The sequence below is a fragment of the Astyanax mexicanus genome, chromosome 1 (genome assembly GCF_023375975.1).
Source record: "Astyanax mexicanus isolate ESR-SI-001 chromosome 1, AstMex3_surface, whole genome shotgun sequence".
Taxonomy (NCBI): domain Eukaryota; kingdom Metazoa; phylum Chordata; class Actinopteri; order Characiformes; family Acestrorhamphidae; genus Astyanax; species Astyanax mexicanus.
Window position 1 is genome coordinate 32,582,252 of NC_064408.1, and position 22,469 is coordinate 32,604,720.

The 22,469-nt window shown below is 36.4% G+C and overlaps 1 protein-coding gene across 3 annotated transcripts; it reads left to right on the forward strand.

Moving 5' to 3' along the window:
* Positions 1-688: 688 nt before the first annotated feature.
* On the forward strand, positions 689-21,945 carry dpf2 (double PHD fingers 2). Of its 3 annotated transcripts, none has more exons than XM_007261013.4 (12): positions 689-771; positions 4,425-4,585; positions 5,642-5,749; positions 6,089-6,267; positions 6,958-7,050; positions 7,729-7,810; positions 9,132-9,173; positions 12,700-12,837; positions 14,215-14,346; positions 14,655-14,767; positions 15,094-15,175; positions 16,293-21,945. In XM_007261013.4, the coding sequence occupies exons 1-12, from the start codon at positions 740-742 to the stop codon at positions 16,373-16,375; spliced, it is 1,245 nt and encodes a 414-aa protein (XP_007261075.3). In that variant the 5' UTR covers positions 689-739; the 3' UTR covers positions 16,376-21,945. The 3 variants fall into 3 exon arrangements, with proteins under 3 accessions (XP_007261075.3, XP_007261076.3, XP_022536416.2); XM_022680695.2 differs by lacking the exon at positions 689-771 and adding an exon at positions 930-1,048; XM_007261014.4 differs by lacking the exon at positions 9,132-9,173 and having other exon boundaries at positions 725-771.
* Positions 21,946-22,469: the final 524 nt, after the last annotated feature.

Here is a 22,469-nt window from a genome sequence, read left to right on the forward strand (position 1 = left end):
TGGTGATAATAATGATAAGGTATGTGATGAATATAACAGTGATTTACTAACAAATGTTTATTTGCTTGTTTGTTGAGATTGATTTATGTTCTCTTTTCCTGTATCTTGCAATTACTTTGAAACCAATAAAACATTAAATTGAAAATTAACAGTGATTGTAATCACGTTGATATTGATAGTAAAAATAATGATCACAGGAATTATAATGATATTGGTGGTGGTGGTGGTGATGAAAATGATTATGCTCATAATGATGAAGTATGTGTAAAAAATAACAGTGATTATGATCATGATGGTAATGATGGTGATGAGTGATTATGGTGACAATTATGGTGCTGTTCTTGATCGTGATGATTATAGTAATGTTAATAATGATGAAGTATGTGATAATAAATAACATTGATTATGATCATGATGATGAAGGATAAGGATAACGATCACAGAGATGATAATGATACTGATGGTGGTGGTAATAATAATGATTATGGTGATAATAATGATGAAGTATGTGATAAAAATAACCGTGATCTTGATGATGATAGTGATGCTGATGATATTAATAATAGTAACTGTGATCTTGGTGGTGATGATAGTGACTGTAGTGAGTATTGTGATGAAGGTGCAGATCATCATTATCACTCTCATTAAAGAACACGGAACTGGCTCTGATCTCTGCAGTTACCGGAACCCTCGCGCTGTTTCCGGCTCCGCCCCCTCAGAGGAGCGTAGGCGAGCGGACATGGCGGCGGTGGTGGAGAATGTAGTGAAGCTGTGAGTATTAAGCTGAGCTCGGGAGCGGGTCTTAGCGGGGTTTTAGCGGCAGGGCCGCGAGCTGAGAGCGCGAGTGGACGGGGAGGAGGCGGCGGGGCCGGCGGCTCCGGGACGCGGGCGGAGCGGGAGCTGGGAGTCCCGGCTGTAGCTAAGCTTAGCGAGGCTAGCTGCCTGTAGCCTGTTAGCGGGGAGTGTGTCCGGGTTAGAGCCGCCGACTCCCCGCTGCTCAGCGGACTGAGAGCCCTGCTGCTGCTTCACGGAGCTGTGAGGAGAGCGGGTACACACACAGCACCTTAACTTAAACCCTTACACTCAGAGTCACACTGTTTCTACAGAGGTTTATTAAGGTGGAGCTGCTGTCACCCGGAGCGAAGCCCACACTGCGGAGTGTGTGTGAGAGAGCGAGGGTTTAACTGAAGTTTGTTCAGTTCCACCTTAAAAATTTCAGCAGTACCTAATGGAATAAATACAGACGCTAGCTAGCTAGCTGAGTAAAACTGCTGTCGGTTTTAAGGTGGAACAGAAAAGTTTACTTGAACTTGACTTTCTTGGGAACTAAATGTTCTCGTGAATACTTAAGTAAACTAGTAAGTTATAGCTAACTAAAGCTAGCTTGGTTAGCTGAACGTTTTAGACGTTTTAGGGGGCATTAGTCTAACCCTTACAAGGAAGTTTAGCCAACTAAATGAACAGGAAAGTGGTTATACATTAACTTTTGGAGTTAAGTTTAGGAAGATTTTAAATTGGGTTCTTGGCACTGTTTAAATCCGTTTTTCTAGACATTAGAGCAACCCTTGATTTGACAAGTGTTGATAAACATCTGCAGTACTTCTTGACCTCCACTTTGCTTAATTTTGCTCATGCTGTTATTCTAGGTTGTTTTGTGTTGTTATTAAAGCACTTGTAGCTTCATACTGTGCTCTGGTTTTAGACTGTAATGTTAAGATGGGTTCTGGTTTGTTCTAGGGAAGCAAGAGAAAGCAGAAACAGGAAGTGAACGGCTGGTTCCTCTGCCTGTTCACACAGAGATTAATTCATTCTTTCAGCTTTAAGACGATTGATTGACCATTCTGTCAACTGCTGAAGCTTTTTTTTTGCTACTCCAAAAACGACCACTTTGTCGTCTTCAGTAACAGTCAAACATCTTGGACACACCTCTTCTTATTTAGTGTTTTTCCTTATATTTCCTTTTATTTCTACATTGTAGTTCAACATTTAAAGCCTGAAAATCTGAAAACAGTTAGAACTTTTTTGTTTAAAGAGTAATTTCTGCATGTGCTCCTGTATAGCTTTAATGTATTTAATATCAAAATTCTACAATGTAGACAATGAATAAAGAAAGTAAAAAACATTGAATGAGAAGGTCTGTCCAAACTTTTGACTGGTGCTGTAGCTAGCTAGCTACTTTTCCTTTGCTTAACTCTCTCTATATAGAGCTTCAGGATCTTGTGGTCTATCACTGTTTGATTTCTCAGCATCAAACCACACAACACACACACTAAACTCTGACAATTAAAGAATGAAAAGCTTATTATTAAAGGTTATTAATTACAGGGTTGTGGGTTTAATACTCTGGTCTGCTAGTCTACCACTGTTGGGCCCTTAATCAAGGCCTTTAACCGTCTTGGCTCCAGGGGTGCCGTAACATAACATGACATGGTATAGCAAAGCTGACCCTTTACTATGCCCCCAGCTTTGCAGTGAGCAGTAAGTGCAACATCCAAGAGGTGTCTAAAGTTAGTCTGCGTTAGCTTGTTGTTTTATTAGTTTGGCACTGGATCTGTGAGGCTAATGTAGCTTACAAGTAATCAATATCAACGTAGATAGCAGTTAACCGCATGCTGTAATCTCAAATAGACTTGCTGACATGGTTTATGATGCTGTACGATGTCCTGTATAATCTGTGTTTTAGGCTATGTCTTGGCTAAAATACGTGAGCCCAAATTAACAGGTAACAGAGGGTCATACAGTGTCAGAAACCACATTTTTTAATTTTTAACAAGTTTAATAGAGGCTTCTTAGCATTGTGACACATTTAGAAGCAGGTTTGTTTGTGTGATACTTTATATGTGCACTAAGCACAGTTGCCCATTGCTTCAGGAAGCAGAGTATCTCTATCCTCAATGTGTTGAAAAGGCATTTTGTTCTTAACATTCCTCCGTTTTTCCTTTGTGACCCCATCGTCCTCTTCACATCAACACGTCCTTTCTAGCTGCGGAGAGCCTCCGACCTCCCTCGGGCCCTTGGCGGTTGCTCAGCGACGGACTGACACCTCCCACTGTCCGGCAGCCACAATGACTCGGCTGGGCGGCCGCTTCCCTGCCTCCCAGCCACTGATCAGCCGCATGCACACAAAAGCTCGCTAGTTAAAGCTCTAGCCTGTATTGTTGTATATACAACACATATACGCACCCACAGGGGGTTCAAGGCTAGCCGGGGATAAGCTGATTTAGGGCGACTGATTGAAACTGTTGTGGAGATGGGTTGCTATCGTAACACTATAACATCACAGTCCTTGATGAGGGTATATGATGTGTTGACAGCATGTATTGCATTGTTTTGTTTTTCCTGATGAACAAATTGAAAAGCGGCCATTTGCTTATTCAGTCTATAGGAGGGCTGTAGGATAAATCACATTTTTAATGTTATGGCGATGTGAGCTACAATAGTATTGTTATAAACAGCAAACTTGAGTCGAATTCCCCGTGTACAGCATCAGAAGAAGCTCTCAATGTTGCAGACTAAACATTTGATATGAAAAGGCTGGAGGTAGAGGTCTACAATGAGTACCGCCATTTGAGAAACTTTACTTAAGAGAAAGTTACTTAGGAGATTCATATTCAGCATATTTTCCATCATAGTGTACCGATTAGCATCTTTTAAAAATATTTTAGGTTAAAGAAAAGGAACCTTGCAGTTCAGTTCAGTTCAGTTTTTTTTTTTTTTTTTTTTGGTTAAAGAAAAGGAACCTTGCAGTTCCGTTCAGTTTTTTTTTTTTTTTTAATTATCACTATATACACAATAAAACTGTCAGCATATTGTCTTGTTTGCTTATTTGGGTATTCAGTTACCTGATATAAATTGCGCTTTTCCTATGGTATCTCAATAGTTCAAGTTCATCTATGTAGTTAATTGAACAGATTTCACAAAGCTTCTACAAACCAGTGAACAGTGCCATATAAACTCTCGCGAATCAGGAGGAGGAAACCTGAGTAGGGGAACCAATCCTCATGTGGCCAACACTGGATAGTAACTGAAAAACCTGCAAATGGCACAAAACTTTAAAATGAAGAAATAAGTAATGACAGAGCAAAAATAGATGTGAGCATGTTACCACTCTTACAAACTACCAAAACCCAAGAGAGCTTCTTTGGAAAATCAATGGCTCTCCCTAACTGTGAGCTACCTTTTCTAACCTTAATAAAAACTAGATATTTTATATAAATAAAATTTAATAATCTTTAAAAACTACCCCAGTGATTGGGCCAAGCACACCATTTTTTTCCTGGATTTCAGACCAAAATACTAAATTATAAGTAGTAGAGCTACATAACTATTTGAATCGTTTCCTTTAAAAAAAAATCAAAAGATTATTAAGATTCGCCCAAGCTGTAACTCTGTCTGTCTGTCTGTCTGTCTGTGTCTCCCTGCAGGCTGGGCGAGCAGTACTACAGAGATGCATTGGAGCAGTGCCATAACTATAACGCCCGCCTGTGTGCAGAGAGGAGTGTGAGGATGCCCTTTCTCGACTCTCAGACTGGCGTCGCCCAGAGCAACTGCTACATCTGGATGGAGAAGAGGCACAGAGGACCAGGTAGTGTAGATACACTTATTCTCGTACACACACCCACACACTTACACACTAGGGCTGTCAACCTTAACACTGTAACACATGCAGTTAAACTTGAAACTTTAACGCATTATTTATTTTCTGCATATTAATGACGTGACACAATTGACAGCCTGGGGACGCATTAGCAGTTTTATTTAACGATATAACATAGCAGCGCTTACTGTTGAGTTCAGGACATAGATTATCTTTTACTTATGCTGTTTATGCTACCCTCTTCCTCACATACACACACACATCACACACAAAGCACACACAGCTGATGGCACGTTTCCTCTTTTCAAGCTGTTCAAGGTGGAATATGTAGCTAAACTAGCGTTTATGTTCTCCATTAAAACTCTCAGTTTTAAAGTCAGTAACTCTGAACATACAATCTGACATAAGAGACCACTCCAGTTTCTAAATCAGTTTCTGTGATTTTGCTATTTATAGATACATGTTTGAGTAAAATAAACATTGTTGTTTTATTCTATAAACTACAGACAACATTTCTCCCAAATTCCAAATAAAAATATTGTCATTTAGGGCATTTATTTACAGAAAAAGAAAAATGGCTGAAATAATGAAAAAGATGCAAAGCTTTCAGACCTCAAATAATGCAAAAAAAAAAACAAGTTAATATTCATAAAGCTTTAAGAGTTCAGAAATCAATATTTGGTGGAATAATCCTGTTTTTTAATCACAGTTTTTATGCATCTTGGCATGTTCTCCTCCACCAGTCTTACACACTGCTTTTGGATAACTTTATGCCACTCCTGGTGCAAAAATTCAAGCGGTTTCAGTTTGGTTTGATGGCTTGTGATCATCCATCTTCCTCCTGATTATTTTCCAGAGGTTTTCAATTTGGTAAAGTCAAAGAAACTCATTATTTTAAGTGCTCTCTTATTTTTTTCCAGATCTGTATATCTTAGTTTATAGCATCAAAACTACCCTAAAATATAGTAATTTGATTTACACCTCTAATACACACACATGCAGAATAAAACTGAACGATAATCCTTTGTCTGATTGTGTTTGCAGGTGTGGCCCCAGGACAGTTGTACACGTATCCAGCTCGACGCTGGAGAAAGAAAAAAAGATGTCATCCTCCTGAAGACCCTCGACTGGCTTTCCCATCTGTTAAAACAGGTATGTGCTCATTAGCATGCACGTGTTTGTTTTGAGGAGGCTGAATGGAAGGATGTGTTTGTTTTAATGGCTTTTTTGAGCACAGAGGGTAATCTTTCCAGTGGCTTTTCCACATAAACACTGGTCGACAGAGTGCTAACAAACATGTCTGGGATGTATTTCTTAGCACGGTTAGCTAATTGCTGAACAGACCTGTTGGGTGGGAGTGAATTATTATTTTGGGATCCACTAATGAGTTGCTATTGCCATGGTGGGCTAATAGCCAGCATTCTAACTTTGCAGTAGCGATGTTGGAACATGGACAGAGTGCGTATGTTAATGCATGCCTTTGTTGTACAGAGTTGGATATGAATCTGAAGAAAGACTTGCTGGCCACCAGTGAAGGTAGCAGCCTAGAAGCTCTTCTAAGAGGAGAACCGCTGGAGAAAAAATCAGCAGTGGACATTCGCCCCACTGAAGATGAGCCGCACACAGAGTACTCTAGTGGAGGCCTCAATCCTGCTACCAGAGTTAGAAAGGTACACTGTGAACACTCCAGTAGATGTCTTTAATCAGTGTTCATTTAGCTTCACATATCAGAAAAATCTCAGCAATGTTAATGATCAAAACCAGTATTAAAAAAAAAAAAAAAACTAATGTTTTTTGAGAAATTTTGGAATTATATCAGGATTAAATCTTACTTTTTGTAGTTTTTGACTGCACAGTGATATTGTAGCAGTGTAAACAACCCTATGGGAACAGCCTTTTCCATATCAGATTACAGAAGAAAATTCACAATCAGTCAGTAGAATATTTCTGCTGTACCTATAAATAGATTACCAAAAGGACAGCTCTTTAATAATACTTAACTGATTTGGCTGCAAATAAATAGTTCAAATTGGTCCATCAGTGGACCTGTGTTCTCAGGTAGTCAGGTAATAAAGTGGGATGGTGATCATCCGTCAATTTAAGCTCATTAATTTACCTTACAAGTAAATAGTCAAATCCTCACTTTGTGTTCAGTGTTTCAAATTTAGTTCAACAAAAGCAGGATAAACTTGTTTAGTTTTAATTTGCTTGATTTTCAAAATGAACAATGAATGAGTAGGTGTCCCATTACTTTTGTCCACAAAGGGTTTGTGTTCGTAGACAGGAGTCACTCACTTTTGGGGCTAGGATGGTAAAACACACTGTCAATTAAATGAACTCTGTTACTGATGTGTCTGTAGAGAATTCTGGAACCAGATGACTTTCTGGATGACCTGGATGATGAAGACTATGAAGAAGATACCCAGAAGAGACGTGGTAAAGGCAAGGGCAAGGTGAGGTTTAAACTTGAGAGTAGTTCATCGTAGAATTGTTGTTTACATTTAATTACTCTTAATCTCAGTATAAAGACATTTGCTTTTGTCAGAAACCTGTAAAGAACTCTTTTATGTGGCAGTGATCTTCGTATTTTACACTTTACACTTACCTGAAATAAAAAGAGGTTATTTTTGTACAGTATTTATTATAAAAGCTGCATGAAAGCTTGAAGGGGTCTGCTTAATATTACTAAAACAATAAATTAATAAGATTGTAAGGGACACAATAGATGGCACATCACTTTAAATTGTGCTGTTTGTTTACTAAAAACATTGTGAGAATTAAACATGTAAATTATAATTGAGGAGAATTGCTCATATGTTTAAAGAATATCGAGATTTCTTTTTTTACATTATTGCCCAGCCCTTCTGTGTTCCATTAATCATAAAATGTCTGCACATTGAAAAACTTTTTATTTATTTATTTATTTATTCTTTTATTTTTTTATTTTTTTTATTTTTTTTTTAGAATGTATTTAGAATAACTGGTGTCATTTTGATAAATAATGTATTTGCACGGTTTGATGTACCTGCTATTTAGCACGCATGTGGTAGACAGTGATATCTGGTGCTGGTGGGTTTTCTTGTGACTGCTCATGTCAGCAGTAATGATGGCGGTGGTCTTCTTCTCCACAGGGACGGGGTGTCAGCAGCGCTCGGAAGAAGCTGGAGGCAGCGGCTGCTTTGGAGGATCGAGACAAGCCGTACGCCTGTGACAGTGAGTCAGTTGCAGATTTTTAGTAGGGTGTTAAGGGAAATGTGGTGTTCTGTTTGTTTATTCCATTTTAATGAGGTGAGTTTTTTGTTTTGTCTTTCTGCCAGATCATTCTAAATTCTTTTTTGTTTTTTTGTGTGGCAGATTCCACTCTGTCTGTATCTGCATCTTTCTGTCTGTCTGTCTGTCTGGTCAAAGTTTTCAAATATTCCCAGTGGTAAAAGTGCTGATTTAGGATCACTTCTTTTTTTTCCCCAGCATTAACAAAGCATTCTTCTTATTTGAATTTCAAATGTAAAACCTGGTGTACGAGCATTACAGTTCCTGCCATTCTTTTGTTAGTAACCTAATGATTTTAGTGCCAATTTATCTAAACGTTTTAATATGAAACCAACATGATGTAACAAAGTCAAGAGCTGTTAATATTAAGCAATAACACTACAAAATGTAAGAGTGGTAACATGCTCACTTCTGTTTTTGCTCTATCATTACTTATTTCTTAATATTAATCAATAACAAACCAATTCACACTATGCCAACATTTCAGTATTTTTCTGTTTGTAAAACAATGAAAAAAAAAACATCCTCAGGCTCCCTCATGAAAAAGAACTTTTAACATGGCCCTTAGTGTGTGTTGTGCTGGTGTGAGTGGATCAGGCAAAGCAGTGCTCCTGGAGGTTTTAAACACTTAACTTGTCTATGTTTTAAATGTAAAGTTTATAAGGTTTCTCTTGGTCAATGAGAACCCACCACCCACATAATAGCTGCTCTGTGATGGTCCTTTGGGGTTCTGACCATTAAGGAACAAAGTGAAAGGAGGATAAAGTGTGCAGAGAAAGAGAAGGACTACAATCTGTAATTATAGAACTACAGAGTGCTCCTTTATGCTCAGTGAAGCTGAAAAATTAGAAGTGTAGAATCAATAAGAGGTGTTAATTCAGTGTTGGGTACATATGATCCTGAATCAGTACTTCTACACAGATATCCATGGCCAGTAGGTTGCCTTATGCATATTTTTGATATGCCTACGCTTATTGTATGGGTAAATTCTATAATTCACGTGTTGTTTGGAGTTTGGAGTCACAATTTTCCACTCATTTGTCCATTCTCACAATACTGTATTCTTTTCAGCCGTATGTGTTTTCTCTCTGTCTGCTGCGTCTGCATTAAATGTGTCATGATACTGTGATAACTTTTTTTCTTTTCTTGTTATTTTAATTTGATTTAATTACTTAATTTCTCTTAATTTCCTGATTTGTAGTGTCAGTCTGAGTCTGTCTATTCTCTCTCTTTCTCTTTTTATGTCTCTTTCTCTCTCTTTCAGACACTTTCAAACAAAAGCATATTTCAAAACCTTCTGAACGAGGTATATTTCTCTCTCTTCCCCTTTTCTCCCCTCCTTTTCTCTGCTCATTGCTTGTACTTTTTTTTTGTTTGTTTCTTTATTTTTTGAGCCTGCTTTACCCCCTTACCCGTAACTCACCTTATAGATGCAGGTCGTTTATAGTAGTGTTTGTCCAACCGTCGAAGCTGTGATTTAGGTAACTAGAATGGAGTTAGTAAAGTTAAGAACTATCATGCAACCCTGCTGGTACAGTAACTGTGAATCAGTATTGAGAAATGGCACATTAACAGCTAATAGTTTCTATTCAGTGTCTGTTGTGAAACTGCTAAAGTTGTACAGTACAGAAACTGAAGGAGGAATTGAAGGGTGAGCCCACATATTGAGACATTTGTACACTTCTCTGTAAACTGCAGTGAAATTGTAGAATAGCAGAAGCGAGCCAGGCTGCTCGGGAGCCGTTTGACATTCTCAGAGGCCGTGGGCACGTTCAGGCAGGAAACGGAGTCAGCATAATTTCAAAACCGGTTCCCCAGTGTCTTCTGAGGCGTCCCCCACCTCTGCTTCAGTTCCCACAAGACCTAACACTGCCTATATTCTCACACTTCCTCTCTGCTTACTGTTGCATGTAAAGCAAGTTAAAATTGATAGATTTAAACTGGTTTTGAACAGTTAAAAGTGAAAAATAAATCAATAACTATATATAAATCCTTTAATTTTCCCAAAAATTGTCAGTGCACCTTATAATCTAGAGGCTGGAGCAGTATTGGCATTAGCCGCTAACCACAGTGCTAGCTCTTTTGCTGTTCAGAGGTTAGTACAGCGTTAGCGCTGTCATTGGCATTTACTAGCGCCAAGTGCTGCTAACCACACCTAGCACTGCTGCTATTCGTGGCTAGATAGTGAAAAGTTTTGCAGAGAGAAATCTGTGTAGAGTTTTTTTTTAAGAATTACAGTTTTGTTTACTTAGGTGCCCCCCGCCAGCGGCAAGACCTGCTGAATTAGAATGTTTCTCTGACATATTTTGTTTATATTGATATGGAAATGACGTATAAGTAAGTTGTGATATTAATATTGGTCATTCAGCCATCAAGCACATCAAGCCCTAATTAAGACCAATAGCATTTTGTAGTTAGCATTAAAAAATCTGAACCCCACCCCATTTCTTATTTTTGGTTTTCTATTTGTTCCTTGTTTCACTCTCCCTTTTTTCCCTTTTCCTCTGCAAGTCATCATTTTTTAATGTTCCTTGAAGGTTTTGGTTCTTCTGCTTTCTGCTAGAAACAGTCATCACTTTGTTTGGTTGTCTGACCACACCCTGTTCCCCTTCTCATCCCTTCCTCCACCCTCTTATCTGCATAGAGTGAAATAGTGCCTCTGCTTTGGTTTTGATTTGCTGTAAGGATTGTTCAGCTCTGTTTTCTGAATGAAAGTAGTGAATGGTTTGGTATTAATGTCTAACTTTTAAATTTTTAGCTTTGCCACACAGGCAGTGCTATAAGTTTAATTAGTTTACTGAACTGAGTTGATGGGTTATATTGTGTGTGATTGTGGGTGAAGGGGAGTTATATGAGAGCATTTGAATGGAATGAACTGAGTGAGAAGTGAATGACCTGGGGCATTTAAAATGAAACTACGTGTAATGTAATGTTTTCTGGTCTGTTGAAATGGCGATGTCGTGTTTAATAGATCCAATTTAGATCTATTTTATCTAATTTATCTGTCTAGATTCTTCTTCAGATGGTGTAAAATAGCGCCAGAAATACACAATTACATTCATTTTAAGGTCTGTGCTGAAATCTCTCTCTCGGATTTATGATTCGTGTTTTAAAATAGAACATTATTAATGGGAGTATAGTCTATCCAATATTCCCCCTATTGTGTTCTGGTTTGCCTTCTTAGAGAAAAGGAACAAGATCATTTCATCTTATTATTAATTGTCTGATGCTTGATTTGTTCATGATTTGTTCACACAGGCTCCACAATCTTAAAACCACAAAATTGAAATGAACCTATATAATTTTCATTAAATTGATGTTCCCTGTTAAAAATTACAAGTTATTAGAGATTTAGGGTTGGATAGTGTGGATAGTGTTAAATTCAGGCAATTAGCTGGGGAAGTTATATAAATATAGCAAAACTGTCCAGTAGTAGTTTTTTATTGTAAAATGAGGTGCAGATCATACTAATATACACACTACTAATGAATTCTTACTAATGCACTACTAATACTTAACCAGCCACCTGAGCAAACAACCAAGACACTTTAGCAACTGTCCAGCAACAATATAGCAAGTGAAAGTGGGAGACACTGAATGTCTATGTGTTACTGATGACTTTATTTATAAAGTTTCTCTTTATTTTAGGGTTCAATAAGATTTAAAATATATTCATATGTTTTGTCCAGCTATGTCTTATGGTTAAAACAATAATAATAAATAAAAAATGCTTTAATGCTTTTTGTTTAATCTTAAATAAATGAATTGTTTGAGCTCAGTTCAATGAGGCATACAAGACTTAACCCTTTTAGACTCTGCATCCAGTACAATGGACATCACGTGTTTCCTTTTGCTTTTAAATGTTTTGTCGCTCAAAACACTATTTGAGAGCTGTTGTCCATTAGAATAGACCCATGAGCCAGACAATGAAAGTTATTGAACCAATGAAAATTGAGCCCACCCACTGCAATTAATTAATTTTTACTTTTAAATCATTTTTTTAAATTGTTTAGAGATTGTTTATGAAATAAAAGGTCAATATGAAATATTAATGATTAAACACGAGCTTTCATTGCAATGGAAATAATAAAAGAACTATTAAATATTATAGTTAATTGGATTTGTTTGCTATATAGATTTTTATAGTATATATTTTTTTCATCGCTGGAGATCATTTAGGCCAGAAATGGTTAAGTTAATTAAAAAATATCTCAAAACATTAAGTGATAAATGTTAATAATAATACATATATTAACATGAAATGAACACAACATGAGGGTTAATTCATAAATAAAAGTATATAGAAAAGCTGAGTAATCCAGCCTAAGCTCTAATATGTGGCTAAATGTCAAAGATAAATGGAGTTCAGTAGAACAGGGTCTGCTGTGTGGGATTCTGACTCACTGATGAGTCTCTCTATCCTTGTGACTGGCGTTCCCCCATCCCTGAGGGATTAAACGAAGAGTGAAGTCATTGTGCAAAAACCACAACATTTAGACCAATAGTTTTGCTTCATTAGTTTTGCACTGGAGTAGCAAAATGAATGCAGCTAACAGCTTGAGGCAGTGTGTGCACCCCCACTGATTAGAACGGTGCTAAATGTGTGCCATGTTGTCCAGATAGACTTATTTATGCGCGGTTTCTCACACTTTACGCTAGAGGTGTGGTGAGAGCATTAGAACTGCAAGTGTATGTGAATGTAAATTAATGCTTTCTGTGATTGAGAATGCACGAGTGAAAGAAGTATAACATGATGAAGTGAAGAGTACAGTGGGGTTGTAGTAGTCTTTATTATATGGCTATAGTAAATTTGAGTGTGTTTGTGTGTGCAGTCTGCGGGAAGCGCTACAAGAACCGACCGGGACTCAGCTACCATTATGCCCACTCTCACTTGGCTGAGGAGGAAGGTGAAGATAAAGAGGAGCCAGAGCTTCATCCTCAGACTCCGCCCCCACCAGAGGAGCCTAAGAGTAAGTAGTATTAACAGGATAAATTAGCCTGTTTTTTTTTTTATTGGGGGGGAAAATGCATATGCTGTCAGTAAAACTGAGTAATGGAATTAAAAACTGAGTAATGGAATTAGAAAACAGCAATTTTTAGGCCTGGATAGGTTTTGAAAAAATAAAAATACACCTTGACAATCAACACCCATTCTTTTTTTTATTATTTAATTTTTTAAACATTAAAAAAATAAAGACTAATTTAAACATTTGGCTGACAGCTGAAGACCAAATACCAATTTATGAACATACACAGGCCATTTTTTTGCCAATTAATACATTTATATAGCCTAAATTTAAGTAACCTACAAATTCTTCATAATAGAGAAAACCCAGCCATGATTTAAAAAAAAAAAAGATCATTAGTCTAATTTTGTTTTCTTTTCATGTTTTTGGTTGTTTTTTTTTTTTTTATATATATATAAAATATATCCCCACACGATTAATTTCGGTTGACCAAAAAGGTGCATTCCTAATGTAGAAATACTTAGTAATTTTTTTTAAGTGTTTACTTTAACATGTATTTCACCATATATATATACTCACCCACACGCTCTTTTGTGAATATTACAAGGTCATGAAAAAACTGAGTAATTAGAAAACAGCAATTTTTAGGCCTGGATAGGTTTTGAAAAAATAAAAATACACAACATTTAGGGAAAGTCATGGAAATGTGCTCTACAGATCTTTTGTGCTTCTGTTTACTGACTGGGGAAAAACTTTTGGTTTAAAAAAAAATAATAATACTAATATTTGGGAAAATCACGTCACTTCACATTAGCTAGCTGCCCTCGTGGGTCCTACTCAGACTGCAGTTTCAGCTGCACTATAACTAAATTCACTTAGTGAGAGAAAAATGCTGATTTAATGCTGTCTGGCTTCGTTCAGACTAATATAAGGCAGAGACGCAAAAACCTGAACAGCAAAATATTCCGAAATTTTTTTTGCAGCAAGTAAAATGTGATGATATATATCTAAAGGGGAAGAAGCAGCATGGAGCTAGCTAGTGTTAGCTAACACCAGGCTGCTGCCTTGGTAACTTAATGTGTCAACGTTGCTTTTTTTATTTAAAGCAAAACATAGGCTTTTATAATCAGATTTGATGGATTTTTAGTTTTATTGTCCATGTCTGTACTGTTTTAAAGATCGTATGGCCATGAAAATTTGATGTGAAGATGTTGAAAAACCATGGTAATGTTTTGGCTAAAAAATGTATGATCTCTCATATGAGTTTTTCAGGATTGTCTCAAATTCTTCTTGCAGTTTTTTGGCAGGTTAAGATAAAGTCTATGCTTGTAATTATATATTTTTTAAACCTTTTATAAATCTGGGTCTGTTTCTTGTCAGCTCCCAGAAAGGGTCCAGATGGATTGGCCCTGCCCAACAACTACTGTGATTTCTGTTTGGGAGATTCCAATATGAATCAGAAAACCGGCCAATCAGAAGAGCTGGTGTCCTGCTCAGATTGTGGCCGTTCAGGTAAGAAATGCATACATACATACATATTACATTACTTTCACACAGATTTTTGCCATACATACTTTTCTGTAGGCTGCAATATGCTAATAAGGTTTCTAAGCACTAAGAATTTTTTTGTGAGCATCCTGACCATTCAGGCTGATTTATCTAATTGAAAAAAACATTATTCAAACTATTTATTCAGGATGCATGTGAACCGTGGATTAACCTTAACTATGGAATACAGATTTACTGCCACTGTCATGGAATTGATTTTATAAAAGGTTTTTCAGTTTGTTCCCCTTTACCCATTTTCTTCTGTTCTGCAGGTCATCCTTCGTGCCTGCAGTTCACTCCAGTGATGATGGCGGCTGTAAAAACGTACCGCTGGCAGTGCATCGAGTGCAAGTGCTGCAACATGTGCGGCACGTCGGAGAATGATGTATGTTTGGTTCAGTCATACGTGCACACGCACCGTGCACATTTAAATATAGAAATATTTTCTCAAATAGTGAAATGTTTTATATCCCCAATTATTGCCAAAAGTAAATACATTTAAACTGAAAAGGCATAATTTGTACTGAATATAACAGTTGTTGATGTAGCATTTAGTTTGAGAAATTGATGCACACATTTGAATCCAGCTTGTTTGAAATGAAAACCTCCTGCCACACCAGCCTCTGTGGAAATGACTGAACACGTTTAATTGTGTAGGTGTACTAATGATAACTTAGTCTATATACACTCATCATATACCCTTTTCTGCAGGACCAGCTTCTGTTCTGTGATGACTGCGACAGAGGATATCACATGTACTGCCTCAACCCACCCATGTCTGAACCCCCTGAAGGTAATAACATTCAGAACTGCACAGTGTTGGGCAAAAAAACACATCTTAATCTTTATTTACATAAATTGATCCTTGATTATGATGGTATTAAACTACGCACCAACAGTAGCAGTGTATGGTAATGGTCCCTTATAGATCATCTACAGATGATTACACTGTTAACAGACTGATTGTTTAATAATGTTTCATTAGGTTTAGGTTTAGAGTTAAAATTAAGTTTAGTTTGGGTTTAGGATTAGATTAAGTAGAAAATATGTACATTTGCTTTAAAGTTTAGTTGATTTTAGTTGGTGTTTTTTGTTAAGAAAAATCTAATCATGCACAAACACATTCACAAGGTACCATAAAAAGTAAGTGTTTGTTTTTGTATAACAATATTTTCTTTACAGTATTTTTCTTAGTTTCTTTTATTGATTAAAATACTGTTGCTAAAAATTATTGTAATTAAACAGGTGTTGCACCTGTAAAAAAATGAGTAAAAAGCTTTTCATCTGAGCAAAAAGGGTTTATTTTATTAGTAAAACATTAATAGTAATTAAATTCTCATAAAAATCTGATATTACTGCTGGTGATCATCAAACACCTGGCTTGATAAATCAGTACTCATTGGAGCTGCAGATGGAGGTTCTTCTTCAAAATAAGGATTTTTTAAAATTATTTTATGGATGATTTTTGACTTTGGACTACAGCCAATCCAGGTATCAGTCACAATGGTTTTGGCTTTTTCATTTAATCCAGGTTCAGTCTGTAGTCTGATTGTAGCAGGGTGCCCTCTGGTGTCCTTGTGACAACATTAACAGTCATGTCTCATCTACCTATAACTATAAACTATAACTGTAAAAAATGCTAGTCTCTTGTATTTCACTGAGCAAGTACACACTTGCTGCCTAGATAAGAGATGTTTAATTCATTTCAATTTTACTGCTTAGTAAAAGTAGAACGCTGATGTGAAAAATACGGGTGGGTGGTATGGTACGATATTACTGGGTATAATATCGTTCATGATATTCAAAAATGTTGGTGATCCTATTGTGTATAATACAGTATAGCACACCCCTAGTTTCAGTTTGGTTCTTCCCTGATGTAATGGCTTTGTGTTTTGCTGTGTGTTTCGCAGGAAGCTGGAGTTGCCATTTGTGTTTGGACCTGCTAAAAGAGAAGGCATCCATATACCAGAACCAGAATGCTCCCCCGTCGTGATGGTCCCTACTGGAAACACAGACCCTCTGTTCTTGGTTCCCAGCTTTTAAAGTGGCCACTCAGTGAGTGAAGGAAGGGAGTTGAACTAGAGGTGCTGGGGACCAGAAAAGGGAAGCATATTAACCTAGCCACATACTGATGGAGAGAGGGCGGGAGGAACGGAAAGAGGGGGAGGAAAGAGGGGAAATCTCAGTCCTTCCTCTCTCCAGTACTTTCCTCTTACCTCTTGACAGGTTTGATCCCAATATGACTGTTACACAGTTTCAAGTTTCAGACTACCCTCTGCTTTTTGTTTTCAACTATTAAACTTAAAAATCAACAATTAATAACAATTAAATAAATAAACACATCTAGCTCAGACTAACAAAGCAGCTCTGCATATTACGCTTCCGTCAAAGCAAACCACGGTTGAGGAAACCAATTATGAGAATATATGACTCTGTTTTTGAGTTCCTGCTCATAGTAGACCTACCTACCATCCAGTTAGTCAGCAATAAACAACAACAGAATAGCTTAATATTCGCCAAAATCCTCATTAGCTTACACAACGTATCCGGACTACTCTTCATAACAGTGCTGTGCTTCTAGCAAACTCTAATAGTTGAAAGCAATCAGCATGCCAATGCTTGTTCATAATAAGAGAAATGGTAGCGTGTTTTCTTTTTTTTGTATATTTATATATTTGTATAGCGTATAAAGGTGTGATGTATTTAAAATATGGGAGGCTGGAAGTGGCTGGTTATTATTTTAGCGATATCGAGGCGAAGCGATATCTCTTCATGTGAGGTGTGTTGCATCTTTCACAAATGCCATCAAAGCATGTCTGAAGTTGTGTGTGCTCCACCACCTTCAAATGTTCCATAGTGACCCATTCTTTCTAGTTTAAGGGTTAAATATTATTTTAAGAATTTATCCAAGAGTGGTTGTGAATGATGATGAATTTATTGAGGGTGGTCTTTCTTGTTTTGTTTGTTTTATTTTGTTTAGGTCACTGTATCAAATTCCTTAATTTAGCTAACCCACTCCTGCCCAAAATTGCTTAGCCAAATCCCACACAATCCTCAGCTAAAGTTATGGGTTTTTTAAGCATACAGCTCTGGAAAAATATAAAGAGACCACTTCAGTTTCTGAAACAGTTTCTCTGATTTTGCTATATATAGGTATGTTTGAGTAAAATAAACATTGTTGTTTTATTCTATAAACTAAAGACAACATTTCTCCCAAATTCCCAATAAAAATATTGTCATGCAGAGCATTTATTTGCAAAAAAGAAACAAAAAAGATGCAAAGCTTTCAGACCTCAAATAATGCAAAGAAAACAAGTTCATATTCATAAAGTTCATATTAATCACAGTTTTAATTCATCTTGGCATGTTTTCCTCCACCAGTCTTACACACTGCTTTTGGATAACTTTATGCCACTCTTGGTGCAAAAAAAAAAAAAAAAAAGAAACTTAAGTGGTTTCTTATTTATTTTTTCCCGGAGCTGCACTTTGCCTAATCTCCTTCTGTTGCACCTGTAGCAGTTTTTTCAATTTCCATAGGCAAATATTTCTTCCTACTGATGCAAACCTGGGGGCCGATGCCGTTGTGTTATTGTGTTTGTGTTCTTTTGTAGTAAAGGCCAATTGACCGTAATCATCCAGATGCTACAGATGCAGCAGATGGAGATCAGAATTAGTAAGGGTTGTTATTGAGTATCAAAAAGTAAAAATAAAAAAAAGAGTAGTTTTTAAGGTTGTGATTAGTGGTGTTTAGACTGTTGTTTCAGTCTCATTCAAAGCTGTAGGGTAGGATTCTAACATTGAAACAGCATTAATATATAAATATATTGTAAGTCAACAGCAATCATGTGATTAAAGAAGTCACCTGGAATTCTTGACCACAGCTGGCTGGCTTTGGTCTGGTCAGTTCTGGAGAAATTAGGTGATTTTGGAATCTGGTGAACAGTACATGTACTGTGTACACCCATAATGTAGAGGTGCTTTTATGTTCACTTGTACAGAACAATGATATGGCCTGTTAATGGTATACCTGTTGATTTTAGGTTTTGATGGTATGAGATTTACCTATGATAAATCAAACTGCTTGATACTTGATGAGGGGTTCCTTTTCCCAGTGGGAGTTTTATGTCCCCATTGAATTACAATAATTATTATTGTTACTTTAAATCAGATCTCAAATATGTGAATTTAATAATTATCTAATTATATTATCTATTTTATTTGATGTACCAATTAATTCATTGCAGAAATTAATTCTTTTAGACCCTGTTTTCACCTGGTCACTTCCTGTAACCTGTATCTAGATTGCATTCTACATTCTGCAGCATGCATTTACACCTGGTCTTCAAATTCAAATCGGACCAGAATCCGATTGCTATGGATTTTTATTTTAAATGTGTTTTAGGTATGTTAACACTTTGATTTTTATGTAGCTTAGCCCTATGCAGCTTTAGTTCTTGGCACAGTTGCATAAAACACCTTAAGTAAGAGATTAAGATTGTCCTCAAATGTCCCTTAAAGCTTTTTCCCTGAATTACACTTAGCTTTGTGTATTACCAAGGGGGCTTTCTTAAGGGTAGTCTTCATAAACCCTTAAATGTTCCCTCAAGTAATCTCTTAAAAACATATTGCATGCAGTTCCTTAATAGTTTGTTCATTTTTAAGTTTTTAGTTTTAGTTTTTAAGAAAACAACCTCACCTTAGTCCTTAGGTTTGTAGATATTCGAGACATAGAAAATACTGTAGACCCTAAATCCTGAAAGTTTATTTCCTGTAATAATCAGCAATACTCAGTGGAGAAGCACAAGTGTGAAGCCCTGTGTGTTTATAATCTTCTACATCTTTGAAAATCATGTGTATTCAAAGCTTTCAAACAGTGGTGTTCAGTAAATGTTTTTTGATAAATTGGTTGAGGAATAGTTATCGTTATAGTTATGGTTACAGTAGAACTTTACTGCAGCAAAACCTCAGTCACTGCAGTACATTTTTTGGGGGATAAGAAAATCTAAAGAATTATTCTTCCCAGGTTCCTGGACAGAAGCTAGTTGTAGACTATTTACCTTTTTAATAGAAAATCTCCATTCAAAATTATACAGCTCTGGAAAAAATTAAGAGATCACATCAGTTTCTGTATTAATTTCTCAGATTTTGCTATTTATAGGTATATGTTTGAGTAAACGAACGTTGTTAATTTAATCTATAAACTACAGACAACATTTCTCCCAAATTCCAAATAAACATAGTCATAGTCATTTAGAGCATTTATTTGCAGAAAATGAGAAATGGCTGAAATTCATATTCATAATGTTTTAAGAGTTCAGAAATCAATATTTGGTGCAATAACCCTGATTTTTTAATCACAGTTTTTATGCTAATTTGCATGTTCTCCTCCACCAGTCTTAAACACTGCTTTTGGATAACTTTTTAGGCCACTGCTGGTGCAGAGATTTAAGCAGTTCAGCTTGGTTTGATGGTTTGTGATCATCCATCTTCCTCTCGATTAAATTCCAGAGGTTTTCAATTTGGTAAAATTGAAAGAAACTCATAATTTTTAATGGTCTCTTATTTTCTTTCAGAGCTGTATGTAATAGAGATGGGTCCGATTCTCCATTATATAGCTTGCGGTCTGCAGTTTGCACTGGACCATAAACCTGCCGTAACGTTAGCACGAGACTAATCACCAATCGAAACTCTTATTTCTATATCATACACACCAACAGCTCAAGCCTCAATTAATTAGCTGTTACTTTGACTAAAAGTTGTTTGTTTGGAGAAATTTTAGTGTAGCTGAAGAGCAATACAGCACACTTTGTATTGAATGTCGGACATCAGATTGGATCTAAAAAGCTGTAGATTGGAGCGTCACTACTGTGTAGCTCAAGGCTAGGCTTAATCTCTGTCTGTGAAACTTCTCCAGGGTGTTTTATGCAACCAGGCACTGAGGCTCAAGATACATGAAATGACCAGGTATAAAGGGGGTCTTAGTCTGTACCTACCTAATTGCTTGCACATAAAAGAATAAACACACACACACACATACACACACATAAAAATGGTGGGAATTATGTCTCAGGTTATGTGGTTAGTCTCTGTCAGCTGCAGTGCTTTAGAAGTTGTTGAGTAACTCAAATCCTTTCCCAGGCACTGCATAGCGTTTGTCCTATATTAGCACATAGTATCTAACTCTCTTTATCCACACTTATGCAAATGCAATGTTTTTGTTCAGTATCTATAAAAATACTTTAACGTGTATTGTTTTTGTAATATTCCCTTTGTGATGAATTCTAATGAGTAGATGTATTTTGTTTAAGGCTTAGCATACTCTAAAATGAATTTTAGATTAACACTGTAAGAAGCATCTTATATGGTTCAGGCAAGACTAGGGGAGATAATTAGGGGTGGGCAATATGACAAAAGTACAGTATAATGAAATTTAGCGACATGTTAATGAAACGCATTTTTTTTGTGATACATTGACACTCAAACTAAAATTTATCAGCAGTGGCAGGTTATTAAAAGATGCTATTTAAATACTCTTCCATATTTAGTAAAGTGATTTTCAGTCATTTTGTTTTCTTTGGTGTCCAGTTAAACAGGACTAACTAAACTCTTATGTAATGAAATGTGAGCATTTTTTAATGTACTGCTGATATATCCATTAAGTGCTGATAAAAATGAGTGTCATTTATATAATCAGTTTTATGCCACTGATGTGGTGATAATATAACATTGCAATTAGACCCTTTTATTTAATAATATTTTGGGAGATGTATATTTTTCTTTTACCTGCATATTGCTCACCTCTAGTATGATATTAAAGCAAGGAATTTCCAGCACAGTAAAGCCAATACCACGCGTCAGAGTCTGAGCATTAGTGGACTAGCCTCACTGTGTCGTCTGCAATAAATCAGAACTTTGTTTCAACCCCGGAATGATTGACTAAGTGGTTTAAAATCACAGTGGCCCAATTTCTTAGCTTTCTAAAATGAAAACCTGTACATCACACCCCTCTACGGTTAGGTTGTGGTACTTTTAACTTGATAAATACTTTGTAAAGCAGCAATACTGCAAGTATTGCTTATAGCACCTGTCACTTTGACCGTATCCTAGTGTCATTTTACACTCATAGCCGTGTAACCATATGCATGTTTACCAGGTTATCACCATTTATACAGACAAGTACACTTACCTTTACGCTCGCCTCTTATTGCACTCACATACTGGCACAGACACGTTTTTATTTGGGAGGGGGAAAGTTTTGTAGTATTATTTAGCTGAGATTATGATATCAGTAGCCAACTAATCATTATTAACACAGTAAATCAAGTTTTTTTTTGTAAAACTTTTGTTTCTAGAACAGTGGCCATTCAGATATTCATTTTTGCATATTTTGTCAGTTTTGTTTGCTGGGTTGTTGTAAGACATTTTAGGGTATTATTTTGATTTTGATTCATGATGGAATGTGTTTTTTTTTTTTGTTTTATTTTTTTTTTTGCTTTATTGTACAAGTTCTTTTTTGTTTTTTCCAAGGAAAATAAAACTATTTGGCACGGAGTGTTATATTTATAGTATATTATGATGTATCTTTTTTCTCCTGTATTGTGACACTTCTCTCGGAGAATGTTATTCCTGTTTATCAAGATGAAAAGTATCCTGATCCTGGCTCAATGGTGTGAAAGCTGTCTGACTACATTATTTTCAGACACAAAATATTTAAAGGCATCAAATTGACACATGGAGGTCCTGTCCTTTTATATGTACACATTTAACTTCACACAAAACATTAAGTGGGCTTGGAAATCTTTGTGATCTTTTGATCAGCTTTTGACGTAGAAACAATGGCTGCTCTTTTTTGCAACGATACATTGTACAGTTTTTGTACAACAGACATTTGTAGACTTGGAGATTTCCCCATAGGACATTTTTGAGAGGGGGAGAGGCAGCAGAAAACACCTTAACAACCACCATAGCAACAGCACAGCACCGACCAGGAATTCCATAGCAACCATGTATCCAAATGCTTTTGGACACTATTAAGTTTAGCCAAATTTGGACTTTAGCATTTAGCAAAAAAGTTATCAACATAGCAA